Source organism: Martes martes (genome assembly GCF_963455335.1).
Source record: "Martes martes genome assembly, chromosome: 12".
NCBI classification, from domain to species: Eukaryota; Metazoa; Chordata; class Mammalia; order Carnivora; family Mustelidae; genus Martes; species Martes martes.
The window spans coordinates 10,993,110-11,012,944 of record NC_137900.1 but is presented as its reverse complement, the minus strand read 5'-3'; the positions used below and the strand labels follow the sequence as shown (position 1 = coordinate 11,012,944).

General features: G+C 45.9%; 1 protein-coding gene across 1 annotated transcript in view; it reads right to left on the bottom strand.

Annotated features, from left to right (window-relative positions):
- The window catches only part of ENTREP1 (endosomal transmembrane epsin interactor 1), a gene marked incomplete at its 5' end in the record, with an annotated part of 61,687 nt that overhangs the window by 11,380 nt on the left and 30,472 nt on the right, over positions 1-19,835 (bottom strand). Inside the window, 4 exons of the mRNA XM_080820651.1 lie at positions 3,558-3,691; positions 3,781-3,888; positions 5,691-5,819; positions 13,017-13,127. Of these exons, the coding sequence (XP_080676777.1) occupies positions 3,558-3,691; positions 3,781-3,888; positions 5,691-5,819; positions 13,017-13,127 (482 nt within the window). The remainder of the gene's footprint in view (positions 1-3,557; positions 3,692-3,780; positions 3,889-5,690; positions 5,820-13,016; positions 13,128-19,835) is intronic.

The window sequence follows — 19,835 nt, the reverse complement described above, 5'->3', positions numbered from 1 at the left end:
TGAGGAGGTTTGCAGACTCTGGGAGGCCCAGGCCTCGCCTCCAGAAATTCTGCTCTAACTGCCTGTGGTGGGGTGCAGACAGACAAGAAGAGATTTTTATCTCCTAAAAATCAGCTAAGTGGCCATGTGATGAATAAGGAAGCTGGGCTTCAGAGATGGTAAGAGAACCCCCCCCCCCGCCTTGCCGGGCCCAGGGTCACCCTAGTAAGAGACTCCAGAGCCTGGGCTCCTTCAAGTTCACCCCAAACTCTCCAGGAAGCCTTCACTGGTTCATGCTCGTGAGCACGGAGTACGGACAGGAAACCCACACAGAGCACACCAAATGAGTTCTGCTAAGGTGACAACCAGGCTTTGAGAACTCCTGAGAGGGGGATACAGCAACTAATACGACCAAAGAGTGGTCCTCCCTTGCGTCCTGGGCTGGCGGTGAAGGCTGCCGGGCAGAGGCGCACTGGGCACGCAGTCACCCTCCAGCAGAGCCTGGCTCCCCCTGACTTTGGGTTTTGAACCTCACGAGGAAAGGGAATGAGTTTATTGCGTTCACCACCGAGGAACAGATGCCTGTGTTCAGTTTGCCATCATACTCCGCGTTCTGCAACACGTTACGTCCCCACGGTCCAGCCAGGTCCCCGGTCACGGAACAGGTGCGAGGCTCTCCTTTTCGATCCCAGCTCCAACTGATTTCTGAGGATGGGGGCGGGGTGGGAGGCTCCCTGGGGTCGTGGAGGAGGAGAGCTCAGCCCCGACTGTCCTTACAAATCAAGTCACCAGGCAGAAACCCATCTTCGGGCGGAAACCTTCACTGCCATCAGGTTTCTGTTTCTGGCAGTAATTTGAGAAGTCCTTTCTCAAGCAGGGGCCAAGGCATGAAGGGGTTGTATTTATAGAAGGTAAATAAATAAACCTCTCTGAGAGGTCGTGATACCTTGCAGGAAACGGGGGGCTTGCATTACGTGAAGACTCTTCACATAACCGGTTGTGGAAACGTTAAAGAAAACATTCGTGACCATTCTCGTCTGCCTGCTTATAAGAAGGAAAACCACCACCTGGCGTCAGTTGGTGTCTATAAAGTGGATATGGAAAAATCTAGCAAAGTGGGTCAAAAGCAAAAATACCTTTGCTACAATATGTATCGAAAGGTGAATAAATGTAGCCATTTTAACAGTGGACCGTCCTCTGGTACTGGGAGAATTTCAGAAAATGAGGCTGTTTGCCCACTGGAGATACGATCTAGGCCTCCACGTTCAGTCTACAGTATAGTATATAAAGTATATACTTTAGGCCTAGCAGCATCTTCTTTTCCGCAGGGATGTATTGCTTTAACACCCTCCTCCATGTCCCTTCCAGAAAGTTCTGAATGGTAAAGCCCTTGGTGAGAAGCTTGTCTGGATCTGGCCAGGGGCGGTCTCAGGACTCAGAGGGGTGAATCCAGGGATGCACCCACACCCCCAAGAGTGGAAATACCCACACTGGTGAGTGTTACTATGGAGGAACCCAGAAGGGAAACGGAAGAGAGAAGGGCAGGCGGGGGAGGGGCGGTCCATAGGACGCGGGGCCGGACAGCGCGACTCCTACACCCACATGAGTCACTTTCCCTTTCTGCCACTGCAGGAAATTAAATCTGTCTGTTGCCTCCTCTTAGGTCAACCAAGGGCTCACCTCCAATCTCAGAGAGCCAATTAATTCTCCGTCTCTAAGAGGGCATTTCTCTTCCCAACCACAAAATAACAGGCATTTTTTTTTTTTTAAACTGCCTTCCAGCATGTCCTTCTGCACACAGCCTGAGACGGGGCTAAGGTATGAGCAAGTGTGTCTGTCAGCACACAAATACGTCTCTCTGGCCCCTGTAATTTCTGCTTCATTTCCTAATACACTACGAAAGTCATCCTAGCCCCCCCAGCTTCGAAATTCCAATACACCACCCCCTGCACAACTGGGAGGCTGAATTTCCCTGAATTGGCATGGGCACCCCTCCAGCTTTGGGGCCTTCTCACGCTCCCCTTAGGTGGGCAAGGAGGGGAGGGCGTGCAGGTGGGGTGTAGGCATGACTCTGAGCAACAAGTTGGGGGGGTCACTCCTGGAAAAGAACGTTAACAGTGTCTGGGTGGTAGCTCACACTGGTGACTTGGTTCAAAGCCACAGGTGGCCGCCCTGAGCACTAGCAAGCAGATTTCCAAAAACCCCAAGGCCGGCACCACATTTGTCTGACGACTCTCCACGTCAACCTTGGGGCTTAAAAGTAGAAATTCCTGGGGCGCCTGGGTGGCTCAGTGGGTTAAAGCCTCTGCCTTCGGCTCAGGTCATGATCCTAGGGTCTTGGGATCGAGCCCCGCATCGGGCTCTCTGCTCGGCATGGAGCCTGCTTCCTCCTCTCTCTGCCTGCCTCTCTGCCTACTTGTGATCTCTGTCTGTCAAATGAATAAAATCTTTAAAAAAAAAAAAAAAAGTAGAAATTCCTGGCCCTCTGGATCTCAGGCTAAAGACACGAGTCTTTCTTACAGAATTCAAAGATTTTCTTTGGAAGCTTAAGGTTTGCTGATCCTTGAAATTTGGCTTAAGATCATTTCACCCACGAAGCCAACCCTGATTGGCTGACTCTTTTCTCCAAAGCCTCTGCAGCCCATTTGCCGTGCTGGGTTAGGTGGTCCTCCTTGGGGCACTCAAAATCTCCTTTTTGAGAATTATTAGGACCCTTGCAACACTCATCTGTCACGACCTAGACTGTGAGTCCCCTGAGAGGGGAAGGAGGTGGGTCTGTCATCTGGAAGGTCACCAACCCAGCAGGGTGACTAATAAGTGGCAGAGGACTGATGAAATGTTTGTTGAATGAATAAACAAAGTCGTTCTTTAGAGAGGTACAATTCTAGAAGTCCGTAACAACCAGATGAGTGCATGCAGCATTTCCCTCTGCGGATAGTCATTTCTGAAATTTAAGAAGCAAACGATAGATTTTGAGCTAGAATTTGAGAAAGCAAATAAGCGTGGTGTCTATTTTTTCTAGACCATGGAGAAGTCATGAATAATTAATCTCTGCTTAATGGCTGGGAAGAATGTCATGATTTGGGGACCAGCTGATGGTGTTATAATGAACATCGATTTGGCCTCAGCGCGTTTCCAGGGCAACCTCAGCACTCAATCAAGTCACATGACAGCGGCTGTCTCACTGGGTGTCAGTTTTCCTGGGAAGCTAATTGAAATGGGAAAAGTATATCCTTAGGTCAAGGTGGGACTTTTCTTTGGTTTCCTGCTGTTTATCAGACAAAAGAGCAGGGTGGGGGAAGGGGATAGAAAATCCTGAAAGGGGGCACCTGGCTGGCTCAACGGTACAGCGCACAAGAGGCTTGATCTCAGTGTCTTGAGTTCAAGCCCCACATTGGGCAAGAAGCCTACTTTTAAAAAAAGAGAGAGGGAGAAAGAGAAAGAAAATCCTGAAAAATAATACCATCTGTACATCCTGGAGAGCAGTGAGCTCATGTTATGAATCCTGGAAACCTTTCCGTCTTCCAAACCGAGGGCACCCCAGGCACAGCTGGGGCGGGGACACAGAGGAAGCCTACCTGCGGTTCATCCGGGGTGTGCACGAGTAAAACGTGGCGAAATAGGAAGGGGGGGGCACTGGTGGCACGAAGTCATCGGGGTCTGGGATCCGTCCGTGTTCTTCGACTTCTTCGGCAGAAATCTGAGATTCGTCCTGATGAAAGGAGCGCCTTGGTTAGTCAACAGGCTTCACGACAACGGCTCCATGGGACACGGTCACGGCGCCGCCGCGTGCGGACTTACGATGCAGGCTCTTCTGGCTGCAAACATCTGGAGGTAGCGAAGGGCGGCTGCCACCAAGCAGACGGTGGTGGTCAGGGCGTTCAAGGCACACAGGGCGAAAAGGACTTTCTAGAACAAGGAAACAGTAACACCCCTGAGCACATGGCTGCTGACGACCAGAAGACAATAGAAAAACTCTTAAAAAAAAAAAAAAAAGATTTTATTTATTTATTTGACAGATCACAAGTAGGCAGAGAGGCAGGCGGAGTTGCGGGGGTGGAGAAGCAGGCTCCCTGCTGAGCAGAGAGCCTGTGGGGCTTGATCCCAGATCCCTGGGATCATAACTTGAGCCGAAGGCAGAGACTTTAAGCCACTGAGCCACCCAGGCGCCCCAAAAAACTTCTTTAAATAATAATGATGATGTCTCAATAAGGCTATTCTGGTGGGAAAACACATGCCAACCACTTTGATGTCTGGCTCATGGTAAGTGCCAAAGAAATACCGGTTATTGATACGGCTCTCGTGCAGTCATGTATTTTAATTTTAAAAATTTATCTTAGAGGCTCCCTGTCCCAGAAAGCCCTGATATTACAAATTTTCTTTTTGCCAGCATCAGACTGTTGTCTGGAGATGTTCCTTCCAGGAGAGCAATGAGTGTCTCCTCTGAAGTTGGTGCCCCTGGCCTCCGGCTCCCACCGCCTCCCACTGCAACGGCCTGCTGTTTGAGCCGCAGCCACAGATTCTATTTCGGGAGCGACTGGCCGAGCTCCCCTGGGCACCCAACTATGACAGTGTGGGGGGGCAGGCCAGCCAGAGTGTAAAAAGGGCGTCTCTTCTCCAAACCCACATCTCAAAATAGCCGTAAAGGCACTTGCAAAAGTTTCTGTTGCCACGCTCCTGGCTCCTCAGGGAGGTTTTCCCCAAGAGGGGTCCTGGCTCACAGAAAGTTTGGGGGTGACTCAGCTACCAGAAATCCAGAAGCCGAAGATAGAAGGCCACTTTTACATTCTACGCAATTCAGAGAGCTGGCAGCTGTGAGATTCGTCCTTCGAACAAGAGCACAAACCCCAAACAAAGATCTGAAGAAAAGCCCTCAGTGAGGGATTATCCAAAAGCTAATACCTCAGGGTTCACCAGCTGAACTTGTCACTCACTGGGTTAACAAGCCAAGAGCCAAGCCGTAAGTCCGGACTCAGCTTTGATCCAATTCCCTACTAAAGGGTAATTTTTTACTTCTCTGCAACTGGTATCATTTATTTTTAACCTCTCAATTATTATAGTTGTGCCCATGAAACAAGAGGCAAGGTGCATGAATTTCCCTTGCATTTTCTAACCTATATCTCTCCTAGGTCTCGGTATCTTGGCTCACCAGCATCCAACACCCACGGGCGTCCACGGAGCCAACAAAGGAGCATCAGAACAAAGACAAATGGGCATGCAGTTCAGAGGTTTTGCCCAAAACAGGGGCGCCTGCCTGGCTCAGTTGGTAGAGCCCGCAACTCTTAATCTCAGGGTCATGAGTTCAAGCCCCACGTGAGTGCAAAGCCTTCTTTAAAAATTCAAGTAAGGTTTTGCTAAAAGCTGCATCAGCTGTGTGTACCTACACCATGCCTGTATATGTACGGATACACATGTATATCAATGTACCTACACACGTATGTACATGTTTAGGCTCCTTTACGTCTTTTGCTATCTTGTAACTCTTGAACACAAAGCAAACCAGCCATCATCATTTAAGGGTCACACAATCATCTGTGCTTCCTCCTGAAGTCACTCCTGTCTCTGGGTCGCTGATGAGGGTTGGCTCCTATCTGCTTTCAGCAGCCGCATTGTGTGAAGGAGGTAAGAGAGTAGGGATATTTCAAGTAGCTTTGCCTTCTCTGAGGGCTCCAGAGTGTATTACTGACGGGGGTGGGGTCCGTTCAAGTTACCTTAAGCAGAAGGTGAACAGCACTACAAGGCTGAACCGGAAAGAGTTTCAAGGCATTTTCTTTGTCTGTGCATTTGGCTGGTTGAAATTCTTCACAGCAGAAGCAAATCTTGCCTTCACCTAAGTCCACCTTAAGGAGGGAAAGGCAGAACCATAATTTAATTACTGAGAATAAATATACAGGCTACCCATGGGAGCACTAACCCTGCAGAATGAGATATGGCGGTGTCTGGCTCCATCAGGATAGGCTCGGGTATGCCGTCGTAAGGACAAGGTTATTTTCTGAACGCGCTAATGGCCACTGCACGTTAGCAGGGGCTCTGCTCATCTTTGTCCCTTAGGAATCCAGGCTGATGAAGCACACACCGTCTTAGGATTAATGATCGCTACGCCAGAGAGGTGGAGAGCACATGATAAAATGCCCCTTGGCGCTTAAAGTAGGGCTGCTGGATAAAATATGAGACACCCAGTTAGAAAACTATTAGCTGTTTATTTGAAATCCAGATTTGTGTTTTTACTTGCTTAATCTTGTAACTCTAGCTTAAGCCTTCCTCTTGCAAATGACGTTCATCCCTTTAGCTCCCACTTCATTGCCGAAGTGAATCCTACGGCCCTACCTACCTAACTCCAAGAGGGCGAGGAAGTTCAAACTCCCATGTGCCTGTGGGAAACACAGGGTGTATTTGGCAAACAGTAGCCCTAAACCGTGTAGGCTTAAGGAGATCTCTCAGTTGGACATCTTCAGTGTGGTCGCAGAATTGAAGTGATAACATAAGTCATGAGTATCTCATACTTTGTAATGAAATGTTCTGCAAACTTCAAGCCACGTTTTCAAAGGTTCCCTTGAATCAAGTTGTGAAAATACGCAACACCTGGTTTTGGCTAATGAACGCCCATAATTTGGGAGCAGATGTTCATTCTTACTTGCTTTGCCTCTTGAGTTGTCGGAGTTGGTTATTCTAGTGTGGCTAAAAGGGAAAGTCAGGCCCTTTTCATATTTGTTAAGGAGGCAGCGTTGGCGTCACTAGCTTCAAAATTCTTCAGGAATCTTTAAGAATAACTGAACATGTACAGTGTTTGAGTTACTTAAGAGGAAAGAAAGAGTCTTTTTTCTTGTTGAATTAAGATTCTTACCTTATTTGCCGGGGGAAGGGCGGTCGGGAGAGAGTGGTGGGGTTGTGGACATTGGGGAGGGTATGTGCTATGAAGTGTGTAAACCTGGCAATTCACAGATCTGTACCCCTGGGGCTAATAATACATTATATGTTAATTAAAAAATTAAAAATTAAAAAAAAAGATTCTTATCTTCTAACCAAACTTACCCTCTAGTTACCCTCTAGTCACAAATTTAGTCTTTTTCCAAATTAAGAGAAAATATAGTTCTTTATAATATGTTGATTAGGAAGCAAAGGGAAAAATTGCCACTAAATATTACACATTTTGGGGGGTTGGGGTTTCTCTTTCTTTGAATATGAAACTTACACACACACACACACAATTTACACACACAAATCTTAAGCATACCAGTTACACAATTTTAAGCAATGCATACCCCTGTGCCAAGTCTTACCAACCTTACCAACATACAGACCATAACATCACCAGAGAAAATTCCACCATGTCCTTCCCCATTAATCCCTGCCCCTACCCTCTTACAGGAAAATACTGTGTTGATTTTTTTCCACAAGGATTAGTTTTGCTTCTTCCAAAACTCCATGGATTCTATAAGATTTTTTTATTCTCTGTCCCCAAACCACGTCAAAAGGGGACACATTACTATATCAAACACCGATGCCCAGATCTTGATATAAATTCTGCCTCTGACACCAAGAAGTACCGCAGTTTCCTCCACGGACTCCGTCTCTATCCTTTCCTTTCCACTCGGTTTCTGTCCTTTCCCGGTGTGCCCACAGACACTGTTATCTCAGTAATGTCCACACTCTGACCACCAGACACACACAAATGCAAAAGACTGTCTGTGTTTGGATTTTTCTTCCATTGTCTCACACTTTGGAAGGGACCCCCTGCGGCTAAAATCGACATTAGATTTTTACTTTCTCAGGGAAAACTACTGTGGCCATTCAGACAGGATTTCTCTAGCCGGGGCCTGGGCGAGGATGGGGTGTGGGGGTGGGGTGTGCGGGGGGGGGCGGCGGATTTTATTTCCTCTTGGGCTTACTCTTAGCCCCTCTTGTATGAATTAATAATAGTCCTTACTAAGAGTCCTTACTAATGGGCTAAATTCAGCAGGTAAGGGTTACTCCTAATGGGCAACTTCCTTTGAAGCCCCGCTGAGAGCTCCCTGATTTAACACCGACAGTCCTATTTGGTAGTTACAAAAACCCATCATTCAGTTGCTGTATTCCGCTCATGTACCCAAGGCCCCCTTTTTCCCAAACACCAACCACACGCACTTTTCTCAACACCATGCCATGCGGGTTTCCAGTTCTTGCACTTAAGTCAGCTTCAGAATCTCACCTACGAATTCGGCCTCCCGCAGGTAATACCCGGTGTCATCTTACAAAGCACTCCCCTCCCACTCGAGTCCATTCTTGATCCAAAGCGTTCAGTGAAGAGAGAAGACAGACCAGTGTGGGCTGCACACCCGCGCTGGTATTACTTAAACATAACCAGACTTGTATGTATCCGGAAACCTCAGCTATCCGGAACTTCCGGGGTGAGCTGGTCCAGATGCAACAATTTTCCAGATGGGTGAAAGTTAATCTCTTTACAAAGGGCTTTTGGAAAATTTAATCATTATCCAAATAAAAAGGAGTATCAGTGGCCGGGCCCAGCTGACACGGCAGCCCTGAGTCTCTGCACAAAAAGGTATCAGGCGACGTAGCGTTTTGGATTTCTTGTTCTTTCTGTTCCTGACACTTCCCCTCCCTTCTTCATCTCGGCTCTGCCCCAATATTTCTGCAAAGTTGTTCCAGCTTCTCTTTGATCTCTTTAAGCATCCACGAACATCCCTGTGCAAGCCTCTACATGAAAACCATCCATGTTGGGGCTCCTGGGTGGCTCCGTGGGTTAAGCCTCTGCCTTTGGCTCAGGTCTTGATCCCAGGGTCCTGGGATCGAGTCCCGCATCAGGCTCTCTGCTCAGCGGGGAGCTTGCTTCCCCCCCCCCCCCGTCTCTGCCTGCCTCTCTGCCTACTTGTGATCTCTCTCTGTGTGTCAAATAAATAAATAAAATCTTTAAAAAAGAAAAGAGGAAAACCATCCACGCTTCAACCTTGATGCTGTTCCCTGACACCATCAGACCCTCCCGTCTCTCTCCTCATCACCAGGATTATGGTTCTCAACACGGGCTGCTCATTAGCACCTTCTAGGAAGCTTTTTACAAAGGAGGACACCTTCTCTCGCAACCAAGGGACTGCAAGCTGACAGGACAAGGAGTTCTCCCACGGCCACCATCAGACTGACAAACAGTACAAAGAAATGCTTGTAGCTGGCGGAGAGTCACGGGTAGAAACGTAAGTTGAACCCTTTAATAAAGGAATTGGCTGTATACCTTAAAGTTAAAAATCCTTATTCCCCAAGCACGTTGGGAAACTGTTTAGCAGTTTCTTATAAAGTTACACAGACTTAAGTTTACCACGTGACCGAGCAAATCCCACACCCCCTTATTTACTCAAGAGAAATGAGAATGGGCCCACAGGGAAAACCACAACTCCGCAAAAATGTTTACAAGAGCCCTGTTCATTATAGCCCCAAACTGGAAACAATGGGAACGTCCATCAGCAGGAGAGTGGATTCAGCAAACTGTGATATTTTTATACAATGAAATCCTAATGTGCAAAAAAAGAAGAAAAAAAGTAACAGACACAACACAAAATCATGGCTGGATCTCCGAACTGTTACGCTGAGCAAAATAAGACAGAGACAAAAAGGTACAAACCCGAGGACTCCATTTGGGTGAAACGCAAGAACTGGCCAGACGAATGTTCTAGCTCTTGTCCAGTGTGTATACATGAATGTATACATTGGTCAAGATGAATGTATACATTGGTCAAAACTCAGTGAACTGTACACTTGAGATCTGTGCATTTCAGTGTAAATTTTAACTCCATTTTAAAGAATGGAGGGAGCCACCAAAGGGTTGAATGTGTAATTTTTAAAGAAATGAGACAAACCGAAGAAAAACTACACCTTCCCCACAGGAATGCTCTCTGACCTGGGAGGGGGATATGCAGGAGGGTAGGGGTGGCTGGATTGTTTTTATCGGCCAAAACGCAAACCACCCCAGACAACAAGGCAATAGAGAACTAACCTGTTCAAAGCAAAGAGTGTTAGATCTGTAAGTGAGAAACACAGTGTGCAGGGGAGTGGATACAATATGTCCCATTTTTTTAAAAGAAATCACAATTAGGTCCACCCCCTACCTGTTTAGGTGAGATCATCTGAACACATGGAGGGAGACCCCCAGTTATTAGCAAGAATTTGGGCTAACGAGCATGGTAGGGAGGGAATGAGGAAGAGTGTCCCCTTCCCCAAAAAGATTTCATTGGTCAAATAGCCTCCCTATTGAAAAACAACAATTACGATATGGTCCCACTGACGGAAACTGTTTTTATGTATATAAAGAGGTGCCCCCAAAATCTGCCAAACAGTTAGTCGTGCTTACCCAGAAGAGTGAAATTTCAAGTGACTTTTAAGTTCTTTCCTATATGTTTATGACTTGTCTGAATTTTTACTGTTTTATAATCAGATACAATCACAGAGTGGGTTTTTGTGGTGGGGATAAATGTTTAATTAAAAATACACTTAAAATATAAAAAGATATGGATGCCTAGACCTCCCCCACTCTCTAGACCAATGGAGAATTTTTGGGAATGGGGCCCCAATTAGAGGATTTTTACAAAGTCTCCGCAAGCGAATCTAATGGGTACGCAGGATAGAGAACCACAGACTTTCTCAGGGAAGTCCATTAAATTTATCTTTGACCCCTCACAATCTGGCTTCTGCTTTTCCAAGAGCTACCAAAGCTCCCTTTCCACTACTGCCCTCTGACTCCTCTCCTCTCTCAGGTTCTACCCACTCTCATTATCTATTCATCACTCAAGGTCCACCTCAAATACCTATACTCCTTATCTTCCCCGGGATACAAGCCCTTCTTTCTCTGCATGCCCCAGGCGCTGTCTCCCTCTGATGGCCAGACCCGGCGGATCTACCTGCCAGTGGACACGTATCCATTCCCTCTGCAGACACCACTCAAGCGTGCGCCGTGCTTGTCCTGTTCCGCTTGCACATCATGATCTTCTAGGTCAGGAACGAGGTCTGACTTTCCTTTCTACTCTCAGCAGCCTCTCTAATCAGTGTCTTGACATAAGAGGAGCTACAGTTTTGCCAAACTGTCTTTCCAGATAGGGCGACTTTTCACTTTCAGCCTGTGCCTGGCCTCTTTGCCCCTTCTAATTGGCTGTGTGATGAGTAATTGGAAAACCAAGCTTGGCTCAATGTTTTTTTTTGTTGTTGTTTCATTTCGTTCCTGGGAACTCTGTCTGTGAAGGAGTGGGAGGCAGCTCAGGGGACTACTGAAAACTCCCAAATAGAGAAGCTGACATTGCCCTTGGGGAGATCCCAGCTCGCAGGAAGGGAGGAGACAGGTGTATGGAGATCTCTAGTCCCAGAAACGAGAAGGATACATGCTTGAGAGATGGCCATGGAGGACATTCTGGAAGACTATCTTTCCTAGGGGTTCAGGGACTGTACGCTGAAGGAGTTAATCTTTGAATGGAGCTGTAAAGGACTGATATTTGGAGGAACAAGGACTGAGAAATAGGGAATTTGCGGGGAGAGATGGTGTTGTTAAAAGTAAGAAAATAGGGCCAGGCCAGGCAGTCTTTGGAGCAAGGACGGGCAGTGCGAGCTGCTTCCGGGAGCCGGCAAGACGAGGGTGAATTGCACAGGGCCTTAAAAACCAGAAAAGGCAGGGCACCTGGGTGGCTCAGTGGGTTAAAGCCTCTGCCTTCGGCTCAGGTCATGATCCCAGGGTCCTGGGATCGAGCTCTCTGCTCAGCAGGGAGCCTGCTTCCCCCCTCTCTCTCTGCCTGCCTCTCTGCCTACTTGTGATCTCTGTCTGTCAAATAAATAAATAAAGTCTTAAAAAAAAAAAAAAAAACAGAAAAGGCTGTGAACCTGGGATCCCATGATGGAAGTTCTTTAAACAACAGTGTGACCAAATCGGAAAACTTTCGAAGGAGTGTGTAGAAAGAGCAACAGGTTTGTGGTGAATCCCTGAATCTGCCCATCGGGAAGGCCAGGGCTTTATCAGTGTTTTGAGAAATGCAGCCCCTCCTCCAGCGGCATCCTTCTGGTTTCTAAGGGGCCACACTGCCTTGTCACCAAGTCCCAAATAGTAGAGACTAACTACAGCTTCTCAAGACTCCAGTCCCTTCGCCTTGGGCCACAGGGAAGTATGTGTCATGAGAAGTCGTTTTCGATAGTCCAAAGTTGGCCAGCAATTGGGTATACACCCAAAAGAACTGAAAGCAAGGGCTCAAAGAGATATTTGTATGCCCATTTTTATGGCACTTTACAGTTTTTGTGGTTAAAAGAATCATACATTATGTGCGCGCAGTGGAATATCATGGTTGCCAGAGGCAGGGCTGGGGTGGGGAGGGCGGGGGGAGGCCCCGGAGAGCGAGGGAGCTGTTTAATAGGTTCAGAGTTTCAATTTTGCAACAAGAAAAATGATCCCGAGATCGGGTGCACGACAATGTGAATGTACTTCAACCCCTGAACTGAACTCTGAAAAATGAAGACGGTACATTTTATGCAACCACATGCATTTTGCCACAATCAAGAATTAAAAGAAAAAATTCAGAGATTTTGCAGGTCCACAACCTCTTCTCCGCAATTCTGAAATTCAAATAGCCCCGAAAACCAGACGTTGTGATGACAGCCTGTTGCCCCAGAGTCCGGGGTGGGGGCGGGTGCTACAGTGTTAAGTCGTGTCTGCATCAGGTTCATCTTCTCAAAAATCAGGAAAACTCTGAACACGGAAACACAGCCGGCCTCCAGAAGTTTCTGAGACAGGACAGCTCTCCTGTATTCAGATCACATCCACTTCCCCCCTTCGGAGGAGACGAAGTTGTTCCCTAACTAATGACACAGGCATCTTACTGTGGCTCTGGGGCTCTGCTAGCGGGACCCTGCTTTGGAAAAGAAACACCTGAATTCGGCCAGGGGAAGTGGGAAAACAAAACAAAGAGCAGGCTTCCCTCGTGGCTGCTGCAGGGCACACGCTGCCCACCGCCTCCCACCACCCCCCCAAGAAAGCCAGGGTCCAAGCAGGTGCACAGCGATGGTTTAGGACGACTTACCAGATCACACCTGGGCACGCTGGATACAAACTGGGCGCCCTGGCAGCCGAGGATAAATCCAGCTAGATTTAAGAGGACACACACCACGGAGAGCAGCACAAAGAGATTCACCTGAAGTGGCAGGAAAAGAGGCCGTTAGAAAAGACAATAGCTAAATCAGAGTTTTGTCTGAGTAAAAATAAATAAGTAAAATTCATATTCTCTTCCTAGAGGACACACTTTTTTTTTTTTTAAGTCAGAACCATGTTCTTAATGTACCAACGTTTCATTCATGTTGTAGAACTTGGAAACTGTGTTGAGGAGGGCCACTGACTCTCAAGTCTTGTCAATAATTTCAAGTCCCTCATTTTTTTTGCCTCTCTTTGCATCTAGGGAAGTTCTGACTCCCTAGCTCCGATCTGTTCGCCGCATTAAAGCCGCGGCCAATTCCTCCTTGAGCCCTTGCTATTTTTTTCTGAGTTTTGCAGGATCAATTGGCAAGTAGATAAATGGAGAATTCTAGCATGTTCTACTAGAACCCAGGAAAGTCGGAGCACTCAGAGCCCTTACTGGCCAGAAGTAAAAACAAAGGTAAGTCTTTTCTCAGTTCCAAACAACGTAGGTACTAAAAAATAAGTCTACTGTGATCTTCTGTATGCTTTTCTCCAAAGCTAAATGTTCTGTAGGTTACGCTAAATAATTCAGAATTGACAGCGATCAACCAAGAGGCTGGATTTTACTTAGTGCCAATTAGAGACTCCTGTAGCTTTTCAACTTGAGGACTATATTTATGATCAAAATCAAATCGTATCGCAAATACAAAGGATTGGAGCTAATGATGATCGGCGTTGGCACCCAGCATCAGTCCAGGTAGCAAATGCCAGAGTTGGCCGGTAAGTGAGTTCTCATGTGAACTCCAGTTCGGAAAACCTATTGTTTGTTGTGGTATTCCAAGAAGCTTGAAAGCATCTCCCGTAAACCCGTGTTATGAGTCAATATTTAATATCACATGATGTCTTTTTCCTAAGAGGAATTCTTTCTGCCTCTCCAGGAGTAGTCTGACCTCTGCTTCTCTCCTTGTTTTGTTGAACTCTAAAAGGGCTATGCACGCTGTCATCAAATCTTGGGGGAAACTGCCAGCCGCAGCTGCTGTGTTACTATTTCTCATGATTCGTCAGTGTCTATGGGGCTTAACTGGGTCAGGAGCAAGTATAGCCACCCCCCTCCCCCGGACACAATGTCAGTCATTATCATGCCAAAGCTTTGGAAAATGAGGAGGCCCAGTTGGCCAAGGACAGAACATGATCTTCTCACCTGGGCTTCTCCTATGCACCGGCAGCAGCTACTCAAAGACACCTAATACATCTGGAATCTTCACACCCAGTAACAGTTATTGTTACTATGGGGAAGTCTAACTTTCCTTTGAAAATTATCTTTTCATGCAACATCAGAGGCCTTGAAAAGAAGGCGTGGTTATAATCCTTATGCCCACCAGCACACCACAAATCTTCATAACTATGGGGTACCGGGTGGCTCAGTCGGTTGAGTGCAACTCTTGGTTTCAGCTCAGGTCATGATCTCAGGATCTTGAGATAAGCCCCATATGGGGCTCTGTGCCCAGCTCAGAGTCTGCTTGTCCCTCTCCTTCTGCCCTTCCCCCACATGCTCGCGCTCTCTCTCTCTCTCAAATAATCTTTTATAAATAAATAAATAAAAATCTTCATAACTAGCGATTAGCAGCATCAGATATAGAAAGAGTGAGGGTTCATTACTTCCAGCACAGGTCCCCAAAGCTCTTTATTAAAATCTTCAATCCAGCTCATCATTGGTTAAGAAAACCAATAGGTAACCCACAGACTTGGAGAAAATATTCCATGATTGTATTAAACAAAGAACCTTTATCCAGGATATAGATATAACTCCTCAATTCAATAATAATAAAAAACAGACAACACAAAATCGGGCAAAAGACTTGGACAGATATTTCACAAAGGAAGACATAGGAATGGTCAATAAGCCCACGAAAAGTTACTCAAAATCATTAGTCATCACGAGTGCAAATTAAAACCACAGTGAGATACCACTTCACATCAATTAGAATGGTTAAACTTAGAAAGAATGACAACGTCAAGTGTTGGCAAGGACGAGGAGCACACGGACTCTCCCACGTTGCTTGTCTGAGTATAAAATGGTGCTGCCACTTCTAAAAACTAAATGTAAATCTTCCTTGTCAAAGAATTCCAAACACTGTTGATCCTTGTACAATGCAGGGCTGAGGGGTGCCAACCCTGAACCCCGGCATGCAGTACAAAATCGGAATATGACTTCCAAATGCCCATAAACTTAAGTATTAATAGCCTACGATTGACCAGAAGCCTTGCCAATAACATAGTCAGTTAACACATATATTGTATGTTATATGTGTTATATACTACATTCTTACAAGAAAGCAAGCTCGGGAAAAGAACAAGTTATTAAGACAATCATAAGGGAGAGCAAATATTTACAATTCTGTACTATATTTATTAGAAACAAAATCTGGGGGGGCCTGGGTGGCTCAGTTGGTTGAGCGTCTGCCTTCCGCTTGGGTCATGATCCCAGGGTCCTGGGATGGAGCCCTGCATCGGGCTCCCTGATGAGTGGGGAGTCTACTTTTCCCTCTCCCTCTGTGTGCTCTTTCTCTCTCAAATAAATCTAAAAAAAAAGAAAAAAGAAAGAATCTGCATGTAAGTGGACCCACGCAGTTCAAACCTCTGTTGTCCCAAGGTCAGCTGTGATTTATGGAGATAGTCCATCCTCGACTCCCTACTCCTTAAGTATGGGTTGTACCAGGTGAGTTCCTTCCAAAGAATACATATGGAAGGGAGAGAGGGAGCAATCTTCTAGTGGAGAAGCCTGAGAAGCCAGGGGACCAAGGTTAATATCGCTGATAAGTCACGTGGACGGCATGCACCCTTGATATGATGTGATGAAAATGGCATTTTACCTCCATGTTCTTGCTCTGCCAAACTGATGATAACCTCAGTCTAATCATACGAGAAACATCAGATAATCCCAATTGAGGTCCGTGCTACAAAATACCTGACAAGTACTCCTCGAAATGGTCAAGTTCATCAAAAACAAGAGAAACCTGAGAAACTGTCGCAGCCAAGCGGAGCCTAAGCAGACATGACAAGCAAACATAATGTGGTCTCCTAGGCTGGGATAAGGGACAGAAAAAGAACATTAGATACAAATAAGGAAATCTGAAAAGTAGGGATTTTAGTTGATAATAATGTATCAATATTGGTTCATTAGCTGCGACAAATGTACTACACTAAAGTAAGGTGTCAATGATGGGGAAACTGAGTATGGTGTATACAGGACCTCTATTATCTTTAAAATATTTCTGTAACTCTAAAACTGTTTTACAGTAAAACGTGTAATTTTAAAACTGCAAAAAAAAAAAAATCTGAATGTACACCTTCCTTATGACCTGCTCTTCCTCTCCTAGGAACAGACCCAGAGAAACGACTGCAATTACCCACAAAAAGACTTACAGAAGAATGTTTAGAGCAGCTTTGTGCATATTAGACCAAAAGTGAAAATAACTCAAGATATCCAAGAGCAGGAGAATAAGTAAACATATTGTGGTATTTCCAAATAATGGAATACTTCGAGCAATAAAGGGAACACACTACTGATGTACAACAACACACAGAAGTTGAAACACGCTGAGTGAAGTAAGCCAGATATTACATGATTCCACCTACATGAAGTTCAAGAAAAGACAAAATAATCATGGTGATAGAAATCAGAAGACTGGTGCCTACTTGGTGGGGGGAGGGGATTGACTAGGAAGAAAGAGGAGAATTGTCTGAAATGATAGAAATGCTCCACATATTGTTTGGGATGTTGTCTACATTGGTGTATCCAACTCTCAAAACTTAGCTAATTTTAGAACACTTCTGACCAAGGATTTATATAAATTATATTTAGTATATTAAAAAGAAAGTAAGATGGACGCCTGGGTGGCTCAGTTGGTTGCGCGACTGCCTTCGGCTCAGGTCATGATCCCGGAGCCCCAGGATCGGGTCCTGCATTGGACTCCCGTCTCCAGGGAGTCTGCTTCTCCCTCTGACCTTCTCCCCCTCATGCTCTCTCTCACTCTCTCTCTCTCTCTAATAAATAAATAAAATCTTTTTTAAAAAGAAAAGAAAAGAAAGTAAGAAAGACAATTCTGAATCCATCTACCAAGACAGGAGTGTGAGATCATACAATGAATGGGGCTACTTCTTGAATGTCGGAATAACAAACGAGCTGAGAGAATGTTCCAGAGGTTCACTGCCTGGTAGACTTAGCTCCTCTCCCGCACCGGACGGGTTGCCAACGAGAAGTCAGAGTCAGATCACCAGAACACCGACCCCAGAATGAGGACGCAGCCAAGGCACATAGGCTGTGTACAAAATCACCGTGCCCTGTTCCCCAAACTTATTCCTTCCCGTGGCTTTTTTATTACTATCATTAAAACTCTGGCCGAGCTTATTGGCTATTTGGTCATTCGAATTACTCTAGTGCAGACAACAGCAGCATGTATCAGACATGGGAGCTAGTAGGATACCAAGCTTCTCTCCTTGAGAGGCTGGATCAGGTTCAAGGGTATATAATAGTGGAGTTACAAGGCACCCAGTTGGGATTTACAGGGACTTTCAGGATAGACCTCTCTGGCTTTAACCCAGTTATAATCGTATACTTTCCAAGACCCAAATTTCCATCCCACTCTTCATCAGAGGATGTCCTTGCAACAAAAGGCAGGAAGACATCAGCTATTAAGGAGGAACATCCTAGTCACAAAGTCTGCTCAGCTCTGTTTGCAAAGGGCAAGGATTTCTTACATTTCTTACATTGCCATCATTCTTGCTTTTTTTTTTTAATTTTTTTAAGATTTTATTTATTTATTTGACAGAGAGAGACAAAGTAAGAGAGGGAACACAAGCAGGGGGAGTGGGAGAGGGAGAGGGAGAAGCAGGGTCCCTGCACCAGAGAACCCGATGCGGGGCTCAATCCCAGGACTCAGGGATCATGACCTGAGCTGAAGGCAGGCACTTAAAAACCGGGCCACCTAGGCGCCCCACTTCTTTCTTTTTAAAAAAATCATTTGCAGGTGACTTGAATTTCTCTTTGTGGCAAGCACCTGAATTTGGAATCAAGACACCTGGTCCAAAAATCAGGCTTTCCCACTTGTTTGCCGTGATATTTTAAGCGACCTCTGTGAGACTCACTTTTCTCATCAAACAGGTCTACATTCCTAGCCACCTCAAAAGATTAATGAGAGAATCACACAAAATGATGTACAAAAAAGTCCTTTGCACGCTGCAGAATGCTATACAATGGGTCTCATTATTTATAATAATAGGCACTTCCCCTTTGGGGGAGCAGCTTGTTATCACAAAATGAGTTTTACAACATGAATCTCACTAGGCCCAGTACCAGCATTTTCTCCTTAATGCTTGGGATGTGCCGGAGTTAATGGCAGCTAGAGAGTCACTCTGATTTTAAGAATAATCTGCAGGTAAGTTCCTAAGGGAACTCACTCCATGTTGACCCTTGTGCGCAAGAGATCTCCTGACCCTCTTGCCTGAGCCCTTCCCAAGGAGGCTGGCCTATGAAGACTGTATCCATGGGTCCCCTTTGGCCTCTTGTCTTTAGTGAAGTTCAGCCATTGGGGGGCCCTTGCAGAAGACTGGAGGGAGGGAGGAGGGTGAAGGTGGGCTAGTTACGCCATAGGTTCCTTCCCTGTAAGCTGTGTCCCTTAATGGAAAGCCACAGGTTCTTTCAAGGGATCCTCTGGCCCTGATTCCAAATTCCAGATTCTGGTCAGGCCTCGGGACAGTCCCAGCTTCACTGTTGCCTACACCTTGCACATTCCTTCATGAACAAGCCCTTTATGAACCTCTTCTCAAAGTATAATTTTCTTATTATCTGTGCCCTTCCAGGACCTTGACTAATATATCTCTGTAAATTTCTTCCTTATATTTGACCTATTTTTTTTTCTGATCTCTAAGCTTCGTTCCTGTTCTCGTTCTCAACTCAGTCATCACCATCTGCCCGGCGCAGGGAACACCACGGGTTACATACAGTTCCTGAATTCTACCGAAACCAACTCGTCATTGGGATTTACCATCAAGAAACAGAAAAGCCCAGAGTCGGTGCAGAAGGGTCCTTCTAGAACTTGGATTTTAGACATGAAAGACAGTGGGACCCAAAAAGTGGAAGGTTTGCCCTCTGTAACTGGCACTGAGGGCTTTTAAGGGTAAGGTGCAAAATCCAAGATCCAAAGAGCTGGTCCTCTCCCAGGACAGGCAACATGAGTGATACCTTTTATGCTTTTGGTTTTACTGTTACGAACTTGAGCCAGGAGTATTTTGTGAAACGCACATACCAGTAGCTTGATGCAAAGGCATTATGCTTTTCATAACGGAATTCAGCTCCGCTCTGATCTCTTGCAAGTGTGCCCCTAGACCATCCCAGGTCTCAATGAAAGCATGTTTGGGGAACTTGAGGCCACCGAGAAAGAGTATCACTTTCAATTTGCCCGTTCCTACCTGCTAAAAATTCTTCATAATCCCCATCACATAATGTCATTAAATAATTATGCCTCTCACAGCTTGGTATTGTTGAATGTCTCCTTTGGTACAAGAGTTCATTCCCTAAATGGGTTGACCTTTCCCTACTGTACAAGGACCTGTATTTTGCTGCTTCTTCCCCACTGCTCCAGACTCAAGATGCATCTGAAACGCGCCCAGGCATGTTTAAATAAATAGATGGTTCCAGAGATCGTGTGGAAGTAGCGTGGTTTAA